The sequence below is a fragment of the Anomaloglossus baeobatrachus genome, chromosome 5 (assembly GCF_048569485.1).
Source record: "Anomaloglossus baeobatrachus isolate aAnoBae1 chromosome 5, aAnoBae1.hap1, whole genome shotgun sequence".
NCBI lineage: Eukaryota > Metazoa > Chordata > Amphibia > Anura > Aromobatidae > Anomaloglossus > Anomaloglossus baeobatrachus.
In genome coordinates, this window is record NC_134357.1 from 114,827,192 (window position 1) to 114,849,540 (window position 22,349).

At 44.6% G+C, this 22,349-nt stretch overlaps 1 protein-coding gene across 2 annotated transcripts in view; it reads right to left on the reverse strand.

The window, feature by feature from the left end:
* Positions 1-1,652: 1,652 nt before the first annotated feature.
* Positions 1,653-22,349, reverse strand: part of HERC4 (HECT and RLD domain containing E3 ubiquitin protein ligase 4) — a 144,405-nt gene continuing 123,708 nt past the window's right edge. For both annotated transcript variants that reach the window (XM_075348783.1, XM_075348782.1), the window contains 3 exons: positions 8,104-8,287; positions 6,319-6,421; positions 1,653-2,186 (listed from right to left, as the gene is read on the reverse strand). In XM_075348783.1, coding sequence (XP_075204898.1) covers positions 1,978-2,186; positions 6,319-6,421; positions 8,104-8,287 — 496 coding nt within the window. In that variant the 3' untranslated portion in view covers positions 1,653-1,977. The remainder of the gene's footprint in view (positions 2,187-6,318; positions 6,422-8,103; positions 8,288-22,349) is intronic.

Genomic DNA, 22,349 nt, shown 5'->3' on the forward strand with positions numbered 1-22,349 from the left:
CTGGCCACAATAAGGGAGGAGGATGGGTCAGAAAAGCAGTATCTTGTGTGACCACCATTTGCAACATATCTCCTTTGTTTAGCGTTGATCAGGTTGTTGAATGTGGCCATGGAATGTTTGTCTACTCCTCTTCAATCGCTTTGCAAATTTACTGGATATTGGCAGAACCCTCCTAATCATCTACATGGGCATACAGAAAAGACGTTGAAAAAAATGATATGTGGATATCTGCCATCCAATATCTTTTTCCAGAAAAATCAACTTTTTTTTCTTATATGCAAATGATCTGTTAAAATCTATGGGTTGGCTATAGACCTCCCTGAGTATCAGAATTAAGAGCTTATTTTAAATGAAAGGCGATGTTATCAATGTGAAACATGTAATGAGTGACACTTGGCTCTCATATCACTGCAGAGTTGTGTGTGATGAGAGCAAAAAGTACAGCAAAGCTGGCACAGTACAGCAAAGCTGGCACAGTACAGCAGAGCTGGCACAGTACAGCAAAGCTGGCACAGTACAGCAAAGCTGGCACAGTACAGCAGAGCTGGCACAGTACAGCAAAGCTGAAGTTTGGTTTCATTACAAAACCATTTGCAGCTACAGTCCTCTTAAAGCTTCAACTTCCATCTCACAAGCAGACAGTGTGAGACGGAGGGGCAGGACAGCAGAGCTGACATCACTGTATGAAAACTGCAAATGTTCTTGCTGTGTTTGTAATGAGACAAGGTTCAACTCTGCTGTATTGTTTTGGTTATAATCATGCACAGCTCTTCGGATTTGAGAGCACTATGAAAGGATAAATGGTACTACACATTTGTACTTAAAGTTGAGATCTGCTGTGCTGTGTTATCTCTGCAGTGATATCAGAGCCAACACAGCACACTGTGATAATGAGCATGGACTGTCAGTCATTGCATGTCTCACACTGATAGCACCACTCATGTAAAATAACCCCTGAAGGCAAATTATCCAGAAGATCTGTGTCCAGCCCATAAGCTGGGTTTACACACTGCAACATCTCAAACGACATCGCTGTAACGTCACCGGTTTTGTGACGCAATAGCGATGTTGTTTGCGATGTTGCAGTGTGTGAAACCTATCAGCGACCCGGCCCCTGCTGTGAAGTTGTAATCGTTACAAATCGTTCAGGACCATTCCTAGGTCCTTTGTTTCCCGCTGTACAGCATGCATCGCTGGAAAGTTTCAGTGTGTGAAAGACTTTGCAGCGACTTTGTTAGCAACTTCCCTTTCAAAAGACTGCTTATCAACGTCCCCAACAACCAGCTAGGTCGCTCTGCAGGTCCGGATCGCTGTTGCGTTGTTGGCCAGGTTTGCCTGTTTGACTGCTCACCAGCGACTTAGCAGAGACTTAGGGAGGTCGCTGTTACGTCACAAAACCGGTGACGTTACAGCGATGTCCTTTGCGATGTTGCAGTGTGTAAACCCAGCTATAGACCTTCACATTTTTCTCACATGCAAATGAGATTTTCTCTGGAATTAGACACTGCATAGCAGATCTCAAGGTATCCTTTTATTCAGCTTTCTAGGATCTGCACATCCATATTGATGCCTACAAATTCCCTATACCACAACTTTCAGGGCTTAATAAACAGGTTTTCTGTTATATGCAGAATACATATAAAAACAGAAAATACTTCAAATTTTAAAGTAAAAACTTTATTTTTATTGCATTTTTTACAATGTGATTGAGGATTATAAACAACAGACTTTATGAATTGAAATACACTAAATAGAGAAAATGAGAAGTTCTGACCACAAATTTCCTACTGAATTTTAAGATGAAAGGGACATTCATGATTATGTACAAGGTGCTGTACACAGAGCCTGTACAGGCCTTTTGTTTTAACTGCAAAACAGCCTTAAGAAAACTAGATTTATATAGAATTTTTAATGTCGTCTTGGCATGGCTCAGTTACTCAAGGCTGCAAAGTAAAGTAGAAGAGACGAAAATCTTCGTTATGCAAGGCTGAATCCTTCATAATGGTCAATGGCCTGGATCAGTTTTTCTTGTAGTGTCTCTTTACTGGTATATTTAGGGAGATCCAAAAGATTGAAACACGTGTGGGCGACAGGTAGGAAGCCATCTCCTCCGCCTGTTGGCTGGATTATGAGTTTTAAACTTTTCATTCCAAGAATAGGTATGCGGTCACTGCCAGTCAGAAACACTGCAAAGAAACCAAGGGACACGATCACATAATGGAAAGGATTCTGTATTTTGGGAAATTAATCTTTACCTTTTAAAAGACATCAACAAGTGAGAAGAGAACTAGGAAAAGCTGTGATCCCCATTGTCACAAACCACCGGGGGGTCACTCAGAAATCCCCCGCGCTGGCTACCAGTACGTCACAATCGGGGGGTAACAAGTGGGGGTCACCCCTCCTTTATACCTCCCGACCGACAGACAGAGCACGTGACGCGCTCTCTAGCGCCCCTCTTATAGTCAGGCCAATTATGGAATTGCCCGACAATAAGCAAGGAGGCCGCTATACTACTTATGCCGATTATTGAAGGGTCCCCGGTGAGAGTAAGGTATATATTCCCCCGACCTCCGCGGGCGGAATATATAAAATCTCCCCGAATCTCACTGGCCTCCCCACAATAATCCTTGGCACAAACTCGCTGCCACCAACCGCTTCACGGTAACTATTAGCCGAACACACAGACGTGGGATTCAAGATCGAGATAACAGAACAGCCCAAGATTAATTATATAATTTAATCAGCCTAAAGCACACTAGAAACTACAATATATACAATAGGGAATCTACAGAATATACATATGTCAGAGTACAGTTACAATCAAAGCATGGGTTACAAACAGGCATACACAGTTCCAGCAGTTACCTTGTTGCGTCTGGCCACAGGGGGGCGCTGTACCCAGGTTTCTAGGATCCTTCCCACAGATGTTTCCTACACGTGCCCCCAGCGAAAAGAACACTGGAAAATGGCCGAAGTAGGGTTATCAACCTGGACAAATCCAGGTCCCCTCCTACCTTCGTGACCTCAGAGGGAGCACTGCTCCACCCCTGGCTGGAGTTATGGACAAAATCCACAACATGGAATATGGCCATAACTTTGCCTGGGAGCGTCGTAGGCGGACGCCAATGCTCTCATTGTGACAGTTATGAATTTAGCTACAGAACGAGGTGACTCATGACCTGTCTGCCAGTTCCCCATTGGCTGATATCACGCCTGGGGCATTTCCCAATGTCCTGCTCCCATAAAAAGGGTGTGCCGGCATCGTCCGCATGCGGAGACACCATTTTTATGGTTGCCATATTTATCGGAAATATGGCTTGCGAGATATGAACCATTTTTTACTGGAGTCGTTCTGTCTGCTAGTTCCATAGCCTTGCTAATGAGATACAACTCTTGTTACAGGGTGACGGCAGGGAGTCATCCTGTGTCCATTGTTCCCACACCACCTCATCTCCATATCACAGGACATGGCCATGGAGGTGTAAGTGGAACACTGAGAACAAGAAGGGAGGGGGCACTGCCAGGGAGTGATGAGGGATTATGACTGGAGTCATAATTCATCTTCATATCCCGGGATTTGCCTCACACCCATCACTTCTATTCTTACATTTCATACACTTGTCATATTGTGCCATCCATTATGCTGCATTCTCGGACTGAATTTAAAGGGGTCATTCTTATTTTAGCCCAGTGTCTTAGTGATGTGTAATATAAAACTGAGCTTTACTTACCCTTCCTGGTTGCAGTCATTCCTCTCCTCTGCTGCTCCGGTCTCAGTTGCTTAACTGACATGGTGAAGTCATGTTGACAGTGCTGCAGACAATGAGCTCAACCGATGTAGATGGCACAAACTCCTGACTTCATTAATTGGCAGGATCACTGTTGACGTGACTTCACCGCTACAGCTGATCAATACAAAAAAGGGCAGCGGCAGAGAGGCAGTGCTCGACTTTGGGAGAGCAAGTAACATGGCGCCTTCCAAATTCTGACCAATTCCTGGTGTTGTATTCTTGGTTTAATGCCACTGCATTCTATCATACCACAATCAAAAGAACAAATGTTCATTTATAGAGTGGGTACGGAAAGTATTCAGACCCCTTTAAACTTTTCACTCTGTTTCATTGCAGCCATTTGGTAAATTCAAAAAAGTTCTTTTTTTTCTCATTAATGTACACTCTGCACCCCATCTTGACAGAAAAAAACAGAAATGTTTAAAAAGTTATTAAACAAGAAAAACATGAACATGTGATATTTCAAAGTATTCAGACCCTTTGCTCAGTATTGAGTAGAAGCAGCCTTTTGAGCGAGTACAGCCATGAGTCTTCTTGGGAATGATGCCACAAGATTTTCACACCTGGATTTGGGGATTCTCTGCCATTTTTTCCTGCAGATCCTCTCCAGTTCCGTCAGGTTGGATGGTGAACATTAGTGGACAGCCATTTTCAGGTCTCTCCAGAGATGCTCAATTGGATATAGGTCAAGGCTCTGGCTGGGCCAGTCACGAATGGTCACAGAGTTGTTCTGAAGCCACTCCTTTGTTATCTTAGCTGTGTGCTTAGAGTCCTTGTCTTGTTGGAAGGTGAACCTTCGACCAAGTCTGAGGTCCAGAGCACTCTGGACGAGGTTTTCTTCCAGGATCTCTCTGTACTTGTCCGCATTCATCTTTCCTTCAATTGCAAGCAGTTGTCCTATCCCTGCAGCTGAAAAACACCCCCATAGCATGATCCTGCCACCACCATGTTTCACTGTTGGGATTGTATGGAGCAGGTGATGAGCAGTGCCTGGTTTTCTCCACACATACCGCTTAGAACTTTTTGGTGATAAATCTATCTTCGTCTCATCAGACCAGAGAATATTATTTCTCAGTCTAGGAGTCCTTCATGTGTTTTTGTGCAAACTCTATGCGGGCTTTCATATTTCTTGCACCGAGGAGAGGCTTCTCTCGGGCCACTCTGCCATAAAGACCCGACTGGTGGAGGGCTGCAGTGATAGTTGGACTTTGTGGAACTTTCTCCCATCTCCCTAATGCATCTCTGGAGCTCAGCCATAGTGATCTTGGGGCTCTTCTTTACCTCTCTCACCAAGGCTCTTCTCCCACAATTGCTCAGTTTGGCTGGATGGCCAGGTCAAGGAAGAGTTTTGGTGCTCCCAAACTTCCTCCATTTAAAAATTATGGAGGCCACTGTGCTCTTCGGAACCTTGAGTACTGCAGAAATTCTTTTGTAACATTGGCCAGATATGTGCCTTGTCACAATTCTGTCTCTGAGCTCCTTGGGCAGTTTTTTTGACCTCATGATTCTCATTTACTCTGACATGCACTGAAAGATTTTATATATTGACCGGTGTGTGCCTTTCCAAATCAGTCCTATCAGTTTAGTTAAACACAGCTGGACTCCAATGAAGGATTAGAACCATTTCAAGGAGGATCACAAGGAAATGGACAGCCTGTGGTTTAAATACGAGTGTCTGAAGGGTCTGAATACTAATGCCCATGTGATATTTTAGTTTTTCTTATTTAATAAATTTGCAAAAATTTCTACATTTCATTTTTTTTTTGTTGTCAAAATGGGGTGCAGAGTAAACATTAATGAGAAAAAAAAATGAACGTTTTTTGAAGTTACTAAATGGCTGCAATGAAACAAAGTGAAAAATTTAAAGGGGTCTAAAGGGGTCTAAATACTTTCCGTACTCACTGTAAACCTTCAAGGACCAAGGCCACCCTGGCAGTAAGGCCAGCAGTAATTTAGCAAGACAGCATTCAGAGCCCATGACATTTTTATTTTTACACTTATGTGGCTGTATGATGACTGTAGTGATGAGCAAGTACTACCATGCTCGGGTGCTCAATACTCGTAACGAGCAGTTGGACGCTCGGATGGACTCTATTCGTATACCGGAGTATAATAGAAGTCCATGGGAAATTTTTGAATTTTTCAGGAAGATTTTCCAGAAATATGCTTGAGTTCCCCCTTTGACTTCCATTATACCCATTATACTCCGTATATAAGTCGTGGCCGTCCGAGCGTCCGACTGCACGTTACAAGTACAGAGCATGGTAGTGCTTGCTTATCACTAATTAGGATATCTTCTTGTTTGCAAAATGAGTTTTATTTTTATTAATAGCAGATTGTTATAAAGATCAAGGATTGGCCGTTATGGCCTGAAGTTGCCACTGGGCTTATTTGGTCATCATACTGATTTCTGTGCCATCACCATAACAAAACTACATCTTGGCATAAATTAAGACAATTTATGATGTACAGTTCTATCATGGCAGCTTAAAAAGGTACCAAGAGAAGAGCAGGAAAGCATACTTACATAAAAACTGCTTTTTCTTTTCAAGTGGTAACTCATGGAAAACCTCCCAAAACATTTTCATGGTAGGATGATCTGCCCAGTACTCCCCTTTATATTCAGTATGCTACATAAAGACAAAAGGTGAAATACAGCATTAGTATGCGCTCAGAATATTATCTACTATTGTATAGAGAATCATGGTTGTCCATTTTTGCGTTTTTTTTCCTCCCCTTCTTCCAAATGGGAGGTAAAATAAAGTTTTGTTTGTCAACATAGCAGTATGCTAGATTGTTATTTTTTTTATTCTGGGATTAGTTGTAGTTTTGAATGACACCAATCATTTTACTATGTGATGGACTGGAAAACGGGAAATATATTCCAATTGGGGTGAAAAAAAGGCAATAATCACCATCGTTTCTGGGTTTTACTTTTACATTGCAAGATATTATCTTGCAACAAGATTTCCACGATTTAAAGGGGTTAGCGACTACTTCACATGTCCCTTTCTACTAAGCTACCATAGAGAAGCATTTCACCAAGTACTTTGCTTTGTCAAATCCACCTGTAGCCTGAGCTGCTCTTCTGGTCATTATCTCTGGCCGAGAACCTCCTGCTTCCTGTAATGCCAGATTCTCCCTTACTTCGGGGCTGTGGAAACTGACCAGAGAGCGGGGCTTCACATGTATGTGGGCGGGGCTGCAGTTAGCAGAGCTCACTCGGTATCTGTGAATGCTCTCAGTGCAGCTCAGGTCTCCCTCATATCTGTATGTATACAAGGTGTGTTTACTTATACACACACTGCTGTACACCCTGTGTAATGTATATATACCCTACAGCATCTGTTACAGTGCCCCAGCCAGCAATCTCATGTATACAGTCTGTATGGCACTACTGAGCGGGTGACATCACTTTATTATTTTTTTTATTTACTTTTTTTTTTTTTTAACACCATTTCGTGAAATGCAGACACTAACTTGCAGGGACCTTCCACCATGCTTCACTGTTACCTGCATACACACATGATTGTACTGTTCTCCAGCCCTTCAGCAAACAACCTGCCTCTGTTACAGACAAATCGCTCACATTTTAAATCATCAGTCCAGAACACCAAACGCCATTTTTCCTGTACCCCAGTTCCTATGTTTTCGTGCATTGTGGAGTCACTTGACATTGCTTTCATGTCGAAGATATGGCTTTTTGGCTGCAACTCTTCTATGCGGATCACTTCTGGCCAGACGTCTCCAAACAGTATATGGGTGCAGTTGGGTTCCACTGGTTGCTGCCAGTTGTGAGATGATTCCACTTCCAATTTAGATTAGAAGCATGATGCATATTCCATCTGCTGCACTAAGTTTCCTTGGCCAGCCCCTGGTAATACAGTCCTCAGTTTTGTCCATGTTTTTGTGTTCTCAAGGCTATGTCTGGTCCAATTAACTTTTCCCAGGCAAGTGTAAAACAGTCAGCACCAGGTCATTATCTGCACCCTTCTATTTTGAGGACTGCTGGCACATTGTAAAGTGAGATACTAAAGTTAGAGACAATCCCAATTGGCTACACTATGTTGCAGTGTTTTTTTTTTTTTTTACAGTTTATTAAAAAATGTTTTTATCTTATGTTGTGTTTGTCTTCTACTAGCCAGTAGCCACAGTGTGAATTTACACCTAGATATTATACTTATTCTAACAGTTGTATATATATTTTGTGTCATTATAAAGGTGTGCCTCACTCTCTCCTGGTATACTTGTGAGTGCCTCTGTTATTTGTAAAATTTATAATAATATCTCAGCAGCAAATCAGGTTACCAACCTTCTCCAATTCCTTCCAGTCATAGTTTGTGTTGCCGATCACCATGGATTGAAGCTCATTTGGTTGGAAGAGCTCTAGGACTCTGCCTCCACACACTTTGTGAAAGCCTGCATAAAATGCGTCAAATAAGGCAGCCACAGAATGATTGAAGGTGTAGTCCACGTAGGCATCTACAAATTCCTGCCTGTGAATAAAAACATAAACCTATGAACACAACAGGACAAACCAATTTTGCGTAACTGCAAATTCTACCTACGGAGTCACGCTGATTAGCAAAAGGGTAACAAGGTTTTGAACTTTTGACTTTCAGGCTCCATATTTCACTATCCACTACAGCTTTGAGTGTGAGACTACCTTAATTTTATAGCCAATCATCTGGACCAGCTCATACGCAAGATTGACTTGCAACTATTTAGCATAGGATTAGTTTTGCAGATTACGGTCATGTCACTGCATTGTTAATGTTTTGCTCCTGGTGGTAGTAAAATCTTTGTTCCTGTATACTACAAATTACATCCTGTTCTCACATTCCATAATAGCTCAGTGTGTTGTTAGGTTCATTCCCAAGTGAATCAAGGTTAAGCCATGAAAAAAAACTTCAAGAAAAGAGGAACAGAATAATCCAGCTAATCTCTTGGTCACGATAACTGCCAAACTGCATCAGGTAAGAGCCATGAAAGTTGGAAGAATACGAAATGAAGTCTCTCCATCCATTCAAAAGCCAAGTGGTGGAAATCCAGGCAAAATATCCGAGTCAACAAGTCAGCTCATCAGAAGTACTATCAGTTCTGGAGCAACAAAACATCAGTGGAGGGGCTTCAATGCATCATAATAGTGAGATCATAGTGTTCATGCAAGCACCATGAAATGCACATTACACAAGTCTGGAATTCGCAGCCTGAAAAAAGGTGAAGCCTAGTTTTCAAAATTGTCATAAGAAGCGTTGGCTTGAGTTTTCAAAGAAGTACAAACTTAGCAGGCTGGAAATTGGCAATTTGGAGTGATGGGATGAAAGTCCATAGACTAGGCTCTAATGGGTGAAAATGGGTCTGGAATAAACAAAAATGGAAAAATAGGCTAATATTTGAGAAACTGAAGGAGCTGTCAAGTTTGATGGAGGAAGCTGGATGATAAGGGGGGGGGTGTTTCACAGCCAAAGGAGTTGGATACTTGATCAGGATAAAAGGTGGGTCTTAAAGCTGAGCTATATGTGAGTATCTGAGAAGACTAGTTACTTTCTACTCAGTAAAACAAAGAATTGATCCTGCACTACGAGTGTTTACCTTTCATGGTTATGGTTCAGTGGCCAGAGGAAAGCTGCTCCAGATCCAAAAATCAAACATGCTCAGAGGGGCACACTTCAAAAGGAGGCAGATGTCCAGCAGGTAATCCACAAAAAAAAAAGAAAAAGTGGCTCCACTCCAAGATCCGTGAAAAGGATTTATTGGTACAAAAAAGGTGTGCATAAAAAGGCAGTGGCAGAGCTGTGTGCGAGCTCCCCCAGAACTACTGCCCTTTTGCGCTAACCATGCATGCTTCTACGGGTCCATGGTCCATTTGCTAGTTACTTTCTACCAACGAGTACTATGGGTATGAAAAGGCCAACAGTCTTCCAGCAGGACAGCGACCCAAAGCATATGTCGAGATTGGAGCAGAAATTCTTCAATGACAATGAAGTAGAGGCGCTGGCTTGGCCCCCACAGTCCCCAGATCGCAATCCAATTTAACACTTTTGAGTATAGGTTAAGAATAGCTGTATAGATACCAAGGTGAGTCGAACAGTATGCACCAACATTGGGAAGGTGTAAAAGAGACCTGGGATCAAATTTCGGTCGAGACATGCTTAAACCTTATCAAGAGCATGCCCAGAAGGATTCAGGAAGTGTTGAAAGCCAAATGCAATTTAACCTTTTTTGGAAGGCCAATTCCTCCTTGTCCACTTTGTATACACATTGATTGAGACCTTGCATTTTTAAAAATTGTATGGTTTCCCTTTTGAGGTCGGCCAGCACTACATCTGTAGCCCTTGCTCTACGCTTATATATGGTACATCTCAATTTCCCGTCCCCCTTTTATCATGTCTTATGTACTCTCTGATATTTACCCTATGCCTTTGCACTTTGAATAATATTTAAAAATGTGTATTTTTTCAGCTAGCTATTCTTGCTCATGTCTTTCTTCTGATTGTACTATGCTAATATGAGCTGCTGTTGACCTATTGTGGGCTCCTCACACTTTTGGTCTCCATTCAAGTTTATCACTGCATGTATGCAAATTTAATTAAATTCCTTTATCTAAATGCTAATTAGTTAAATTTAGGTTGATTTCACAGAAGTGTGATTGACTTGGGAGTTAAGCTGGGTTTACACACTGCAACATCGCAAAGGACATCGCTGTAACGTCACCGGTTTTGTGACGCAATAGCGACCTCCCTAAGTCTCTGCTAAGTCTCTGGTGAGCGTTCAAACAGGCAAACCTGGCCAACAACTCAACAGCGATCCGGACCTGCAGAGCGACCTAGCTGGTTGTTGGGGACGTTGATAAGCAGCCTTTTGAAAGGGAAGTTGCTAACAAAGTCGCTGCAAAGTCTTCACACACTGAAACTTCATGCTGCACAGCGGGAAACAAAGGACCTAGGAATGGTCCTGAACGATTTGTAACTATTACAACTTCACAGCAGGGGCCGGGTCGCTGATAGGTTTCACACACTGCAACATCGCAAACAACATCGCTATTGCGTCACAAAACCGGTGACGTTACAGCGATGTCGTTTGAGATGTGGCAGTGTGTAAACCCAGCTTTACATTGTGTTGTTTAAGTTTTCTCATACATACACTTTTTTTTTTATAGAATTCTGACTACTCTCTCACACAACATACAGGAGAAAATCATATGAAACATCCTTTTTCTAGTTATACCCAATGAGATCTTGTTATCATCCGAAATGTGAATGACTGACATATTCCAATTGGAAATCTTCATGAATTACATAGTGGAATGCGTTGAGAACAATAAAATATAAAAATGATCAACGTAAATCAAAATTAATATCTCATGGACGTCTGGTTAGGAACGATACTCGACATCAGTGTGGAAAATCAAATTAAAGGCTAAATCGAACTTCAATGTAAATGCCTCAAGACAAGAAAATGAGGCTCAGCAGTGCGTGTGGCCTCCACGTGCCTGTATGACCTCCCTCCAATACATGGGCATGCTCCTGATGAGGCGATAGATGTTCTCTTGAGGGATCTCCTCCCAGACCTAGATTAAAGCACCAGTTAACTCCTGGACAGTCTATGGTGCAACGTGACATCGGTGGATGGAACGACACATGATATCCCAGATGTGCTCAATGGTTTTCTGTGGAACAGGCAAACCAGTCCATAGCAGCAATTTCTGCATTATGCAGGAACTGCAGACACACTTGAGCCACATGAGGCCTAGCACTGTCATGCATCCGAAAGAACCCAGGGCCTACTGCATCTGCATATAGTCTCACAAGGGTTCCGAGCATCTCATCCCTATACCTAAAAGCAGTCAGGGTACCTCTGGCTAGCACATGGAGGGCTGTGCGGCACTCCAAAAAAAAAAAAAAATTCCTCCCCACACCATTACTGGCCCAATGCCAAACCAGTCATGCTGGAGGATGTTACAGGCAGCAGAATATTCTCCAAGGTGTCACTAGACTGTCACGCTAGGTACAGGGAAGTATCAAGCGAACAGCGAAAGGGAAGGGAAACCCTATGTTTAGGGAAAAGGAAGATTGTGATCTCTGACCAAACCTACTGCTGGTCCCTGGGGTCCCTCACCACCCTAGATAGCTGCGGAACCTATGCGCCGAGCTGGATACCTGATCTAGGTATCCCTAGGTCAACCCCACTAAACCCTATAGACGACATAAGGAGGACACACAGGGGGAAAATGAATGAGCAACTTAACAGATGACTCAGGTAGAAGTTCACCAAGGTTTTCAGCAACAATACTACAGAGGAGTACAAGTCCCCTGCTTGAAACCAAGAATTGAATGAACTGAAAATATCACCAGCACCAGTCCAAGGAAGGAAGGGGTATTTAAGCACCAAGAAAATGATGATGGTTAACAGCTGGGTGGAAGGAGAGATCCTGATGGGTCCAAAAGGGGGAGAGATGAATCCAGCAGGAAAGCTACCTATACCAATGAATACTGACACCAGGATCAATGGAAAGTCAGGGAGCATTCTGCACAGCCAAATGCTATGACCTTCTATGGCCAAAAACCACATGACTGTCACCCGTGACAGTCACATCTGTCACATGTGCTCAGTGTGAACCTGCTCTCATTCGTGATGAGTACATGGCGCCAATGTTGAATCTGCAAATCTGCACGGTGTTGGGCTGTAAGCACAACACCCACTTGTGGACCTCAGGCCCTCATGGAATCTGTTTCTGACAGTTTGGCAGACATGGATATTAGTGGCCTGCTGGAGGTTATTTTGCAGGGCTCTGGCACTGCTCCTTTTGTTCCTCCTTCCACAAAGGCGGAAGTAGCGGTCCTGCTGCTGAGTTGTTGCCCTCCTACAGCCCCCTCCAGGTCTCCTAGTATCAGCTCCATGCTCTGGACACTGTGCCGACAGACACAACTAACCTTCTTGCCACAGCTCACATTGATGTGCCATCCTGGCTGAGCTGCACTACCTGAGCAACATCTGTGGGTTGTAGACATGGCCTCATGCCATGTCTAATTCTAACTACACTCTCACACAACATACAGGAGAAAATACAACTCCATATCCCCCTATTTTGACTCCCTAGGACAGTGATGGCAAACCTATGGCATGCGTGCCAGACTGGGCACGTAGAGCCCTCTCTGTTGGCACGCGTGCGGTCGCCTCATCCAGCCGCTTTGAACTGCTGGTGTGATCATGCCTGCAGTTCAAAGTTGTGTTAGAGCGCAGGAGACATTTTTTATTGCTATAACACTCCTCTCCTAGGCCGCAGGTCTGCTGCCTAGGAGATGGCAGGAGCGTCAGTAAGCAGTGCAGTAATGACGTCTTGTGGCTGTGCGGAAATTGAGGACTCAGCAGCACACAGTGGTGGAGTGGGTGTTGGAAGGTGAGGTTTTTGTGTTTTTTTTGTTTTTTTAACTGTGTGCGGCTGTGCCAAGGTGGTGGGAAACATGGCAGCATGGGGGAAACATGGCAGGATGTGGGTACATGAACATGCCAAGATGGGGAGACATGCCAGGATGGGGGAAACATGCCAGGATGGGGGTACATAAACATAGCAGGATGGGAAGACATGACAGGATGGGGGTACATGAACATGCCAAGATGGGAAAACACGCCAGCATGGGGTATATTTACCAGGATGGGGAACATTTAGCAGGAAGGGGAACATGCCAGGAAGGGTGACATTTACCAGGATGGGGGACCATGCCAGGATGGTGTACATTTACCAGAAAGGGGGAACATGCCAGGATCGGGTACATTTACCAGGATGGGGTACATTTACCAGAAAGGTGGAACATTTACCAGCATGGGGGTACATTTACCAGCATGGGGCCATGATGGGGACAAATATACAAGAATGTAGGAAATATATATATGAGGATGAGGGACATGTTTACCAGGAAGTGTCCCAGGAAGGGGAACAGTACTACACAATGAAAGGGGAGGGGAGCAACTCGTACGTCTTTATGCGATTTCAAGATGTTCAGACTTTGAAATGTAGATTACAGGGTGACATCTGATTGCATTCCATGCTAAAATCTGTCTAATATGCTGCAATTTTTTGTAGAAAAATCAATCCAACTGCTGTGTCTGCAAAGGGCAGTGGGTCAGCTTCAATGTGTGGTAAGCATGAGCGTGATGCCCCCTGCTGAAGAGAAGAGAAAACTGCAAAGGTAAGGTTAAAATCAATTATTTACATAATAGGATTGGTTGGCACTTCGGAAAAAAAATTGGGTTTAGGGCTACAGTTTGGACACTCGGCATATGAAAGGTTCACCATGGACTGCTCTAGGAGATAGCAGCTGTAGATAATGTAGTGCATTGGATTTAATCACAATGGCTTTCCACCAACTAAAAAAAACAAAACAAAACTGAAAGAAGAAACAATTATTGTTACTTGGCATTTTTTTTCATTCAATATTTTAGTTGTTTATTCCATGTGTGTTAATTATTTGTTCTTAGTTATTGAGGACTGCAGCATCTTGAATAATCTAACGTAGTATAAGGTAATTGTCACCAGATTTGCCTTTTACCAGGTCTGCACATATGTCTGATAAAGGGTTATTCCATCCTCCTTTACTTTCCATGGCAGAGAGGCTGGAATACATTTTTGTAGCAAAGGCAGGGGGGGGTTAAAAGGAATGTGTCAGCAGAAAATGACCTATTTTAAAAAAGGTTATTGTGTTAAATGTGTTTTTAATAATATGTGGATAGATGTGAAAATAATGCAGTCAGAAATTCACCTTGTGTGCGGGCTGACCTACTCCTGGTCATCACAGATCTCGAACATCTCTAAATAGGGGAGCACTCGACGCCCCTACCTCAGGCGTGATATTGGCGTGCCAGGTGTTCAATCCTAAAATAACAGCTCTATCTTACAAAGAGGAGGCAACACAAGCTTAGGTATGGTGCAGTTTGTGCAACACATTGGTAGACCACCAAAACTGACACTCTATATAAGCATGATACCCACCACAGAGAGACCCATTATCATATATCAGTCATGCACAGTCTATGAGCCGGAGCAATGGTGGAGCCCGGCGATCAACTCTAATAATAACCATGCCTGAAACGTGAAGACCTTTGGCACTCAGACAGGATAATTAACAGACAAAGGTTATGTGTTCACACTGGTATTTATAGGTCTGTCATCAGTTCTTTACAATATGGCACCTAACATTATGGCTGACTATGAATCTATTCATATCTGAAAGGCTGGAGTTGTTAGCTATGCTGGGATGTCAGCTGTAACCTCTACACTTGACAAGTACATTCATTTTGGAAAGGTGACATCGCTGGTTAGTTCTCTTAATTCAGTGGGAGTGAAAGGATTCAATTTTTTCTTTCATCATAAGGATTGTAAGCCTTATTATTGTCTCTAGACGCCACTGTATGGTTTTCATATTCATACAATTATATACAGGCAGTGGCATAACTAGAGTTTGATGGGCCCCAGTGCAAAGTTTGGACCTGGGCCCCCCCCTCCACGTACACAGACACCAGAGGTACAGGATAATGACGCTGACACTTGGCTCTTAACCCTCACTACCCAGGTTTCCCATGATCTGAAATCCCTTTATCGGCACCCAGCTTTCCTATGTTCTGATACCCATCTGGTCTTCGACACCCAGCTTCCCCATGCTCTGCTATACATCTTTCCATCAGCACCTAGCTTTCCCATATCAGAGCATGGGAAAGCTGGGTGCTGAGAAAAGATGTATAGCAGAGCATGGGAAAGAGCCTTTTTCCCTCAGCACAAAATGTTCTCATCCCATGTTTGTATCTTTGTCCCTCTAATGCGAGTATATTAGTTCTCCAAATACTATAATGGCCCCCAAATAGCCTTCCATATAGTATAAAGGCAAATCAAAAGGTCCGTGGAACCTCTGTTAGGAGTCTCAACACGGAAACTAGCCAAGGAGTGGCTCTTTTTAGGAGACCACCATAACCAGAATATTAAGTGGCCCTTCTAGTCAATATCCAACTCTTGACGAGTTTAAGGATATGACAAGGGACAATATCAAGGCAGGTATCCATCCACAGACAGCTGTTTCGGGGTATTGCCTCTCATCAGTGTGGAGTAGATTCTGGCCAGGTGAGAGCAATGCTTAGTAGACCAGCAAGACAAAACAATCACTCATCTCGGGGGAGACCAGCCAGAGAAAACACTGCCGGCAGCCAGCATGGCGCTCAACACAGTGAAAACATAGGTGCATTGCCCCCTGGGAAGTATGCAAATCAAAAAAGTCCGTGAAGCCTCTGTTATATAATATAAAGGGTCCCACATAACCCTTCATATACTAGAATGCACCCGCATAGTCCTCCATGTATGATAATGCATTTCCCATAGTTCTCTATGTATTATAATTCACCCCATAGTACTCCATCTATTCTAATGCAACTCCATAGAACGCCATATATTATACTACACCCCCCATAGCCCTCCATGTTTTATAATGCCTTTCCATAGTCCTCTATATATTATACATGGACTATAGGGGTGGATTATACATGGGAGTAGTATGGGGTGCAGTATAAGGTGTCCTTCATGCTGTATAATGCATCCCCATAGACCTCCATATATAATGCATCCCTATAGTCCATGAATAAAGTGTTCTTTATGTTGTACTATGCAGCCATGTATAATGTAGCCCCCCCCCCCAGGGCCTCCATGTATAATGTAGCCCCCCCCCCCCAGGGCCTCCATGTATAATGTAGCCCCCCCCCCCAGGGCCTCCATGTATAATGTAGCCCCCCCCCCCAGGGCCTCCATGTATAATGTAGCCCCCCCCCAGGGCCTCCATGTATAATGTAGCCCCCCCCCCCCAGGGCCTCCATGTATAATGTAGCCCCCCCCCCCCGGGCCTCCATGTATAATGTATAATGTAGCCCCCCCCCCAGGGCCTCCATGTATCCATGTATAATGTAGCCCCCCCCCCCAGTGCCTCCATGTATCCATGTATAAAGTAGCCCCCCCCCCCCCCAGTGCCTCCATGTATCCATGTATAATGTAGCCCCCCCCCCCCCAGTGCCTCCATGTATCCATGTACAATGTAGCCCCCCCCCAGGGCCTCCATGTACAATATAGCCCCCCCCCCCCCCCCCAGGGCCTCCATGTATAATGTAGCCCCCCCCCCCGGGCCTTCCATTGTATAATGTAGCCCCCCCCCCCCCCAGGGCCTCCATGTATAATGTAGCCCCCCCCCAGGGCCTCCATGTACAATGTAGCCCCCCCCCCCAGGGCCTCCATGTACAATGTAGCCCCCCCCCCAGGGCCCTCCATGTACAATGTAGCCCCCCCCCAGGGCCTCCATGTACAATGTATCCCTCCCCCCAGGGCCTCCATGTATAATGTATCCCCCCCCCCCCAGAGCCTCCATGTATAATGTAGCCCCCCCCAGGGCCTCCATGTATAATGTAGCCCCCCCCAGGGCCTCCATGTATAATGTAGTCCCCCCCCTTCCAGGGCCTCCATGTATAATATAGCCCCACCCAGGGCCTCCATGTATAATACAGCCCCCACCGTCATGCGCTTTGCATGCCTCAGCACAGCGGTTGCACAGGAGTGACATCACCACGCAGGCACAGGGGGAGAGTGATGAAGCATGGAGAGGCGCTCGCCTGTGTGTGATGACTGACGAGGGGGGCCCGATGCCGCCGTCGCTGACACTGGCCCCCCTGACTCACGGGTCATATAGCAGCTGCGTGGTCTTCGACAGAACAGTGCAGCTCCTCTCTCACAGAGAAGAGCCGGCTGCTGATCTGCAAGCTGGGCCCCTAACCTGTCGGGCCTGGCCGCAATGATGACCTCTGCGACCGCGGTTGTTACGCCGCTGTATGCAGGACCTAATTTACACACAGTGGGGCCCTGGGCAAGTTTAAAGTGGGGTCCTAAATAGACAAATATTGCACCATCACACTCAAGCATTTAGGATGCACTTGAACATGTTCGGACCATTAAAACATGCGATCGACAATATTGAAGTCATTAAGTTCTTGTTTCTTGGCCTCTTTACACAGGATGAGGAAGAATGAAGGGCTTATAATGATCACTAGCGCCGCAATCTGCCCCCTAAAGTATCATGCTATCAGCAGCACTTCTGCAGTGCATTGGGCAATGAGCTACTGAGAATTATGGATTGTTTATGGCGGATCAAAAAAATCAATCACCGGATGAATCTGCGGCATTTTGCTTGTTCATTGGTCAATTCCCGACATGTTTACTTACACCTATGAACTTTCATCTGTGCACCTGAGATTTACAAATGTGGAAGCTACAGACACATAGTATGTGACACAAACACATGTATACAGTTGAAACCAGAAGTTTACATAATCTTTCTAAAAAGACATCTGCAGGTTTTTCTCACTATCTGACATGAAATCAGAATAAATCTTTCCTGTTTTAGGTCAATTAGGAACCAAAATTATTTATATTTGCCAAATGCCAGAATAATGTGAGAGACAGAAGGCATTTTTATTACTTTCTGCAAAGTAAAAAGTTTTCATACATTTCATTAGTATTTGGTACCATTGCCCTTGTACCATTGCCCTTAAACTGTATGACTTGGACAAACGTTTTCAATATCTTTCCAGAAACTTCTCAATAGTTGGTCGGAATTTGCGCCCATTACTCCTGACAGAACTGGTGTAACTGAGCCATGTTTGTAGGTCGCCTTGCTCGCACCTGTCTTTTCAGATTTGCCCATAAATTTGCAATAGGACAGAGATCAGGGGTTTGTGATGGCCACTCCAAAACATACACTTTGTTATCCTTAAGCCACTTTGTAACCAGTTTGGCAGTATGCTTCAGATCATTGTCCATTTGGAAGACCCATTTCTACCCAAGCTTTAAGTTCTTGGCTGATGTCTTGAGTTTGTTGCTCAATATTGCCAAATAATCTTCTTTCCTCATGATGCCATCTATTTTGTGAAATGCACCAGTCCCCTCTGCACTAAAACAACCCCACAACATGATGCTGACAGATGAACAAGGCACCATCATGTATCTGAAAAGTGCACCGAAGGATGAACCAGACGTGTGTGCAAGTCCACAATTGTCTTCCTGAGATCTTGCCCGATTTCTTTTGACTTTCCCATTATGCTGCACAAAGAAGCAGTGTGTTTCAGGTGTGCATGAAAATACATCCACAAGTGTGGCTCTACTTTCTCCAATCAGAAGCTTCTAAAGACATGAAATTATCATATAGGCTGTCCCATATTGATTTAAAGGGACAGGGACCGCGTTTTTTTATTTTTGTATTAAAAATAGTGATTCTGAAATCAAGTATTTCTAATACAAAATGAAAATCGTAGCTTATTTACTTTTTCTGTTATTCTAATTTTACTGTATGCACTGGGGGCCATGTTGGATTTGCTGTGTGTGTAACAACAGTTACACACTCCTTTATGGCAGCCCCTGTGCATAAAAAATAGTGGTCGCTATCCGACCCTATGTTTAACGTTACAGTGGACGTATGCTGTGACCTGGACGCGCCCCCTGGGCTGTCAAGATCACAGCAGAGGGAGGAGTTCAGCGCCATCATCGTGGAGCTCACAGCGTATGCTGTTTGCTCCACTTCACCCCTGTCAACCGCCGGGATGTGCGAGTACAGGCCGCCTCCCCTCCCCTGCCCCCAATACCGATGACACCGGCCTCCCTCCGCTCTCCCCAGCCCCCGCTACCGCTAGTGCCCGCCCCTCCCCCCTCGCTGTTACCGTCTCCGCTGACACCCCATCCCTCCGCTCTCCCCAGCCCCTGTTACTGCTACCGCCGCCCCCTCCCCCCGCCGTTACCGTCTCCGATGACACTTCTTCCCTCCGCTGCTGTGTATGTGTGTGCCCATGCCCCACTGCATGCGGAGTACCGCCGCTGATGCTGTCTGCACGGCTGTGTATTATCCTCTCCTGTTTGATACTATCTGCTGAGCCGTGTATCTAATCCTCTCTTGGGTGATACACAGCTCAGCAGACAGCATCACCCAGGGACAGGATTAGATACACAGCTCATCAGACAGTATCTAATCCTGTCCTGGGTGATGCTGTCTGCTGAGCTGTGTATCTAATCCTGTCCTGGGTGATGCGGTCTGCACGGCCGTGTATCTAATCCTGTCCTGGGTGATGCGGGTCTGCACGGGCCGTGTATCTAATCCTGTCCTGGGTGATGCTGTGTGCACGGCCGTGTATCTAATCCTGTCCTGGGTGATGCGGTCTGCACGGCCGTGTATCTAATCCTAGCCTAAGTGATACTGTCTGCTGAGCTGTGTATCTAATCCTAGCCTGGGTGATACTGTGTCCTGAGTTGTGTGTCTAATCCTCTCCTGTGTGATACTGTCTGCAGAGCCGTGTATCTAATCCTGTCCTGTGTGATACTCCTGCTGTCCTTGGTGACACTTTAAGCTGGGTTTACACACTGCAACATCTCAAACGACATCGCTGTAACGTCACCGGTTTTGTGACGCAATAGCGATGTTGTTTGCGATGTTGCAGTGTGTGAAACTTATCAGCGACCCGGCCCCTGCTGTGAAGTTGTAATCGTTACAAATTGTTCAGGACCATTCCTAGGTCTTTGTTTCCCGCTGTGCAGCATGAAGTTTCAGTGTGTGAAGACTTTGCAGAGACTTTGTTAGCAACTTCCCTTTCAAAAGGCTGCTTATCAACGTCCCCAACAACCAGCTAGGTCGCTCTGCAGGTCCGGATCGCTGTTGAGTTGTTGGCCAGGTTTGCCTGTTTGACAGCTCACCAGCGACTTAGCAGAGACTTAGGGAGGTCGCTGTTACGTCACAAAACCGGTGACGTTACAGCGATGTCCTTTGCGATGTTGCAGTGTGTAAACCCAGCTTTAGACATTTCTGGTCACCAACAAAATGGCTCTGCATTGTGTCCCTACATGTCATTCTCTGTTATCTGTTGTAAACACTCAGATTGGGAGGTGGAGGCGTGCCACCACACACAGGAGAGCAGACTCCGCCCACTTTACTGCAAGCTGTAACGTGAGCTTTTTCCTACAGTGGGATTTCTGTAAGATTTCAGAAGCTGCTCCCCCTAGTGTTTAACAGTGGAAACAGTGGAAAATATTAAACTTTTTTATTTTTTTTTTTACATTTTGCTCAATTAAAAAAAGAAAATAATATTTAAACAAAACATTAAAATAATATTACTATACATTTTTTCAGGTATTTAATTTTTTTTTTCTGACGATACATTCCCTTTAAGGCATAGTACTCTTCGTGTATGTAAACCTTTGATTTTACAGAAAGTAATAAAAATGGCAAACATTCTCGCAAATATTTGGCAAATATATATAATATTGGTTCCTAATTGACCTAAAACAGGAAAGGTTTATTTTGATTTCATGTCAGATAGTGAGAAAACATGCAGATATGTCTTTTTAGATAGTGTATGTAAACAACTGGTTTCAACTGTACATAGCACACGCATGTATACACCGAGCACACACACACGAGAGAGAGAGAGAGAGAGAGAGAGAGAGAGAGAGAGAGAGAGAGAGAAAGAGAAAGAAAGAGAGAGAGAGAGAGAGAGAGAGAGAAAGAGAAAGAGAAAGAAAGAGAAAGAGAGAGAGAGAAAGAGAAAGCGAGAAAGAGAGAAAGCGAGAAAGAGAGAAAGCGAAAAAGCGAAAAAGCGAGAGAGAGAGAAAGCGAGAGAGAGAAAGCGAGAGAGAGAAAGCGAGAGAGAGAAAGCGAGAGAGAGAAAGCGAGAGAGAGAAAGCGAGAGAGAGAAAGCGAGAGAGAGAAAGCGAGAGAGAGAAAGCGAGAGAGAGAAAGCGAGAGAGAGAAAGCGAGAGAGAGAAAGCGAGAGAGAGAAAGCGAGAGAGAGAAAGCGAGAGAGAGAAAGCGAGAGAGAGAAAGCGAGAGAGAGAAAGCGAGAGAGAGAAAGCGAGAGAGAGAAAGCGAGAGAGAGAAAGCGAGAGAGAGAAAGCGAGAGAGAGAAAGCGAGAGAGAGAAAGCGAGAGAGAAAGATAGTGAATATATTTTTTGCCTTATTCTGTCTGTCTTGCTCCAAAATGACGTCATTACAATGACAACCATCGCATTGGCTGCTCGGCCCCGCACGCATTGCCCGCTCGGCTCTCGCCCCTCTGCACACTGTGCTTGCTCGGCCACGCCCCCTGTGCTCGCTCGGCCACGCCCCCTGCACACATTGGGCACCTATACACCTCCCCCCAGGACTACTCCACCTATTAGACACCTCCCCCCAGGACTACTCCACCTATCCTCCTCTCCCCCCCAGGACTATTCCTCCTATTATTCACCTCTCCCCCCAGGACTACTCCTCCTACTATCCTCCCCTCCCCCCAGGACTACTCCTCCTACTATCCTCCCCTCCCCCCAGGACTACTCCTCCTATTATACTCTATACTCCTATTATATAAATAAATGTAGGGTACTATATAGTCAAACAACTCCACACTATATTACTGGATAGAGTTATATATAGCTCCACTGCACTAAACAGTATATAGTTCACTACACTGCAGCAGCACACTGAACTATACATACAGCACTATAGTATACTCCC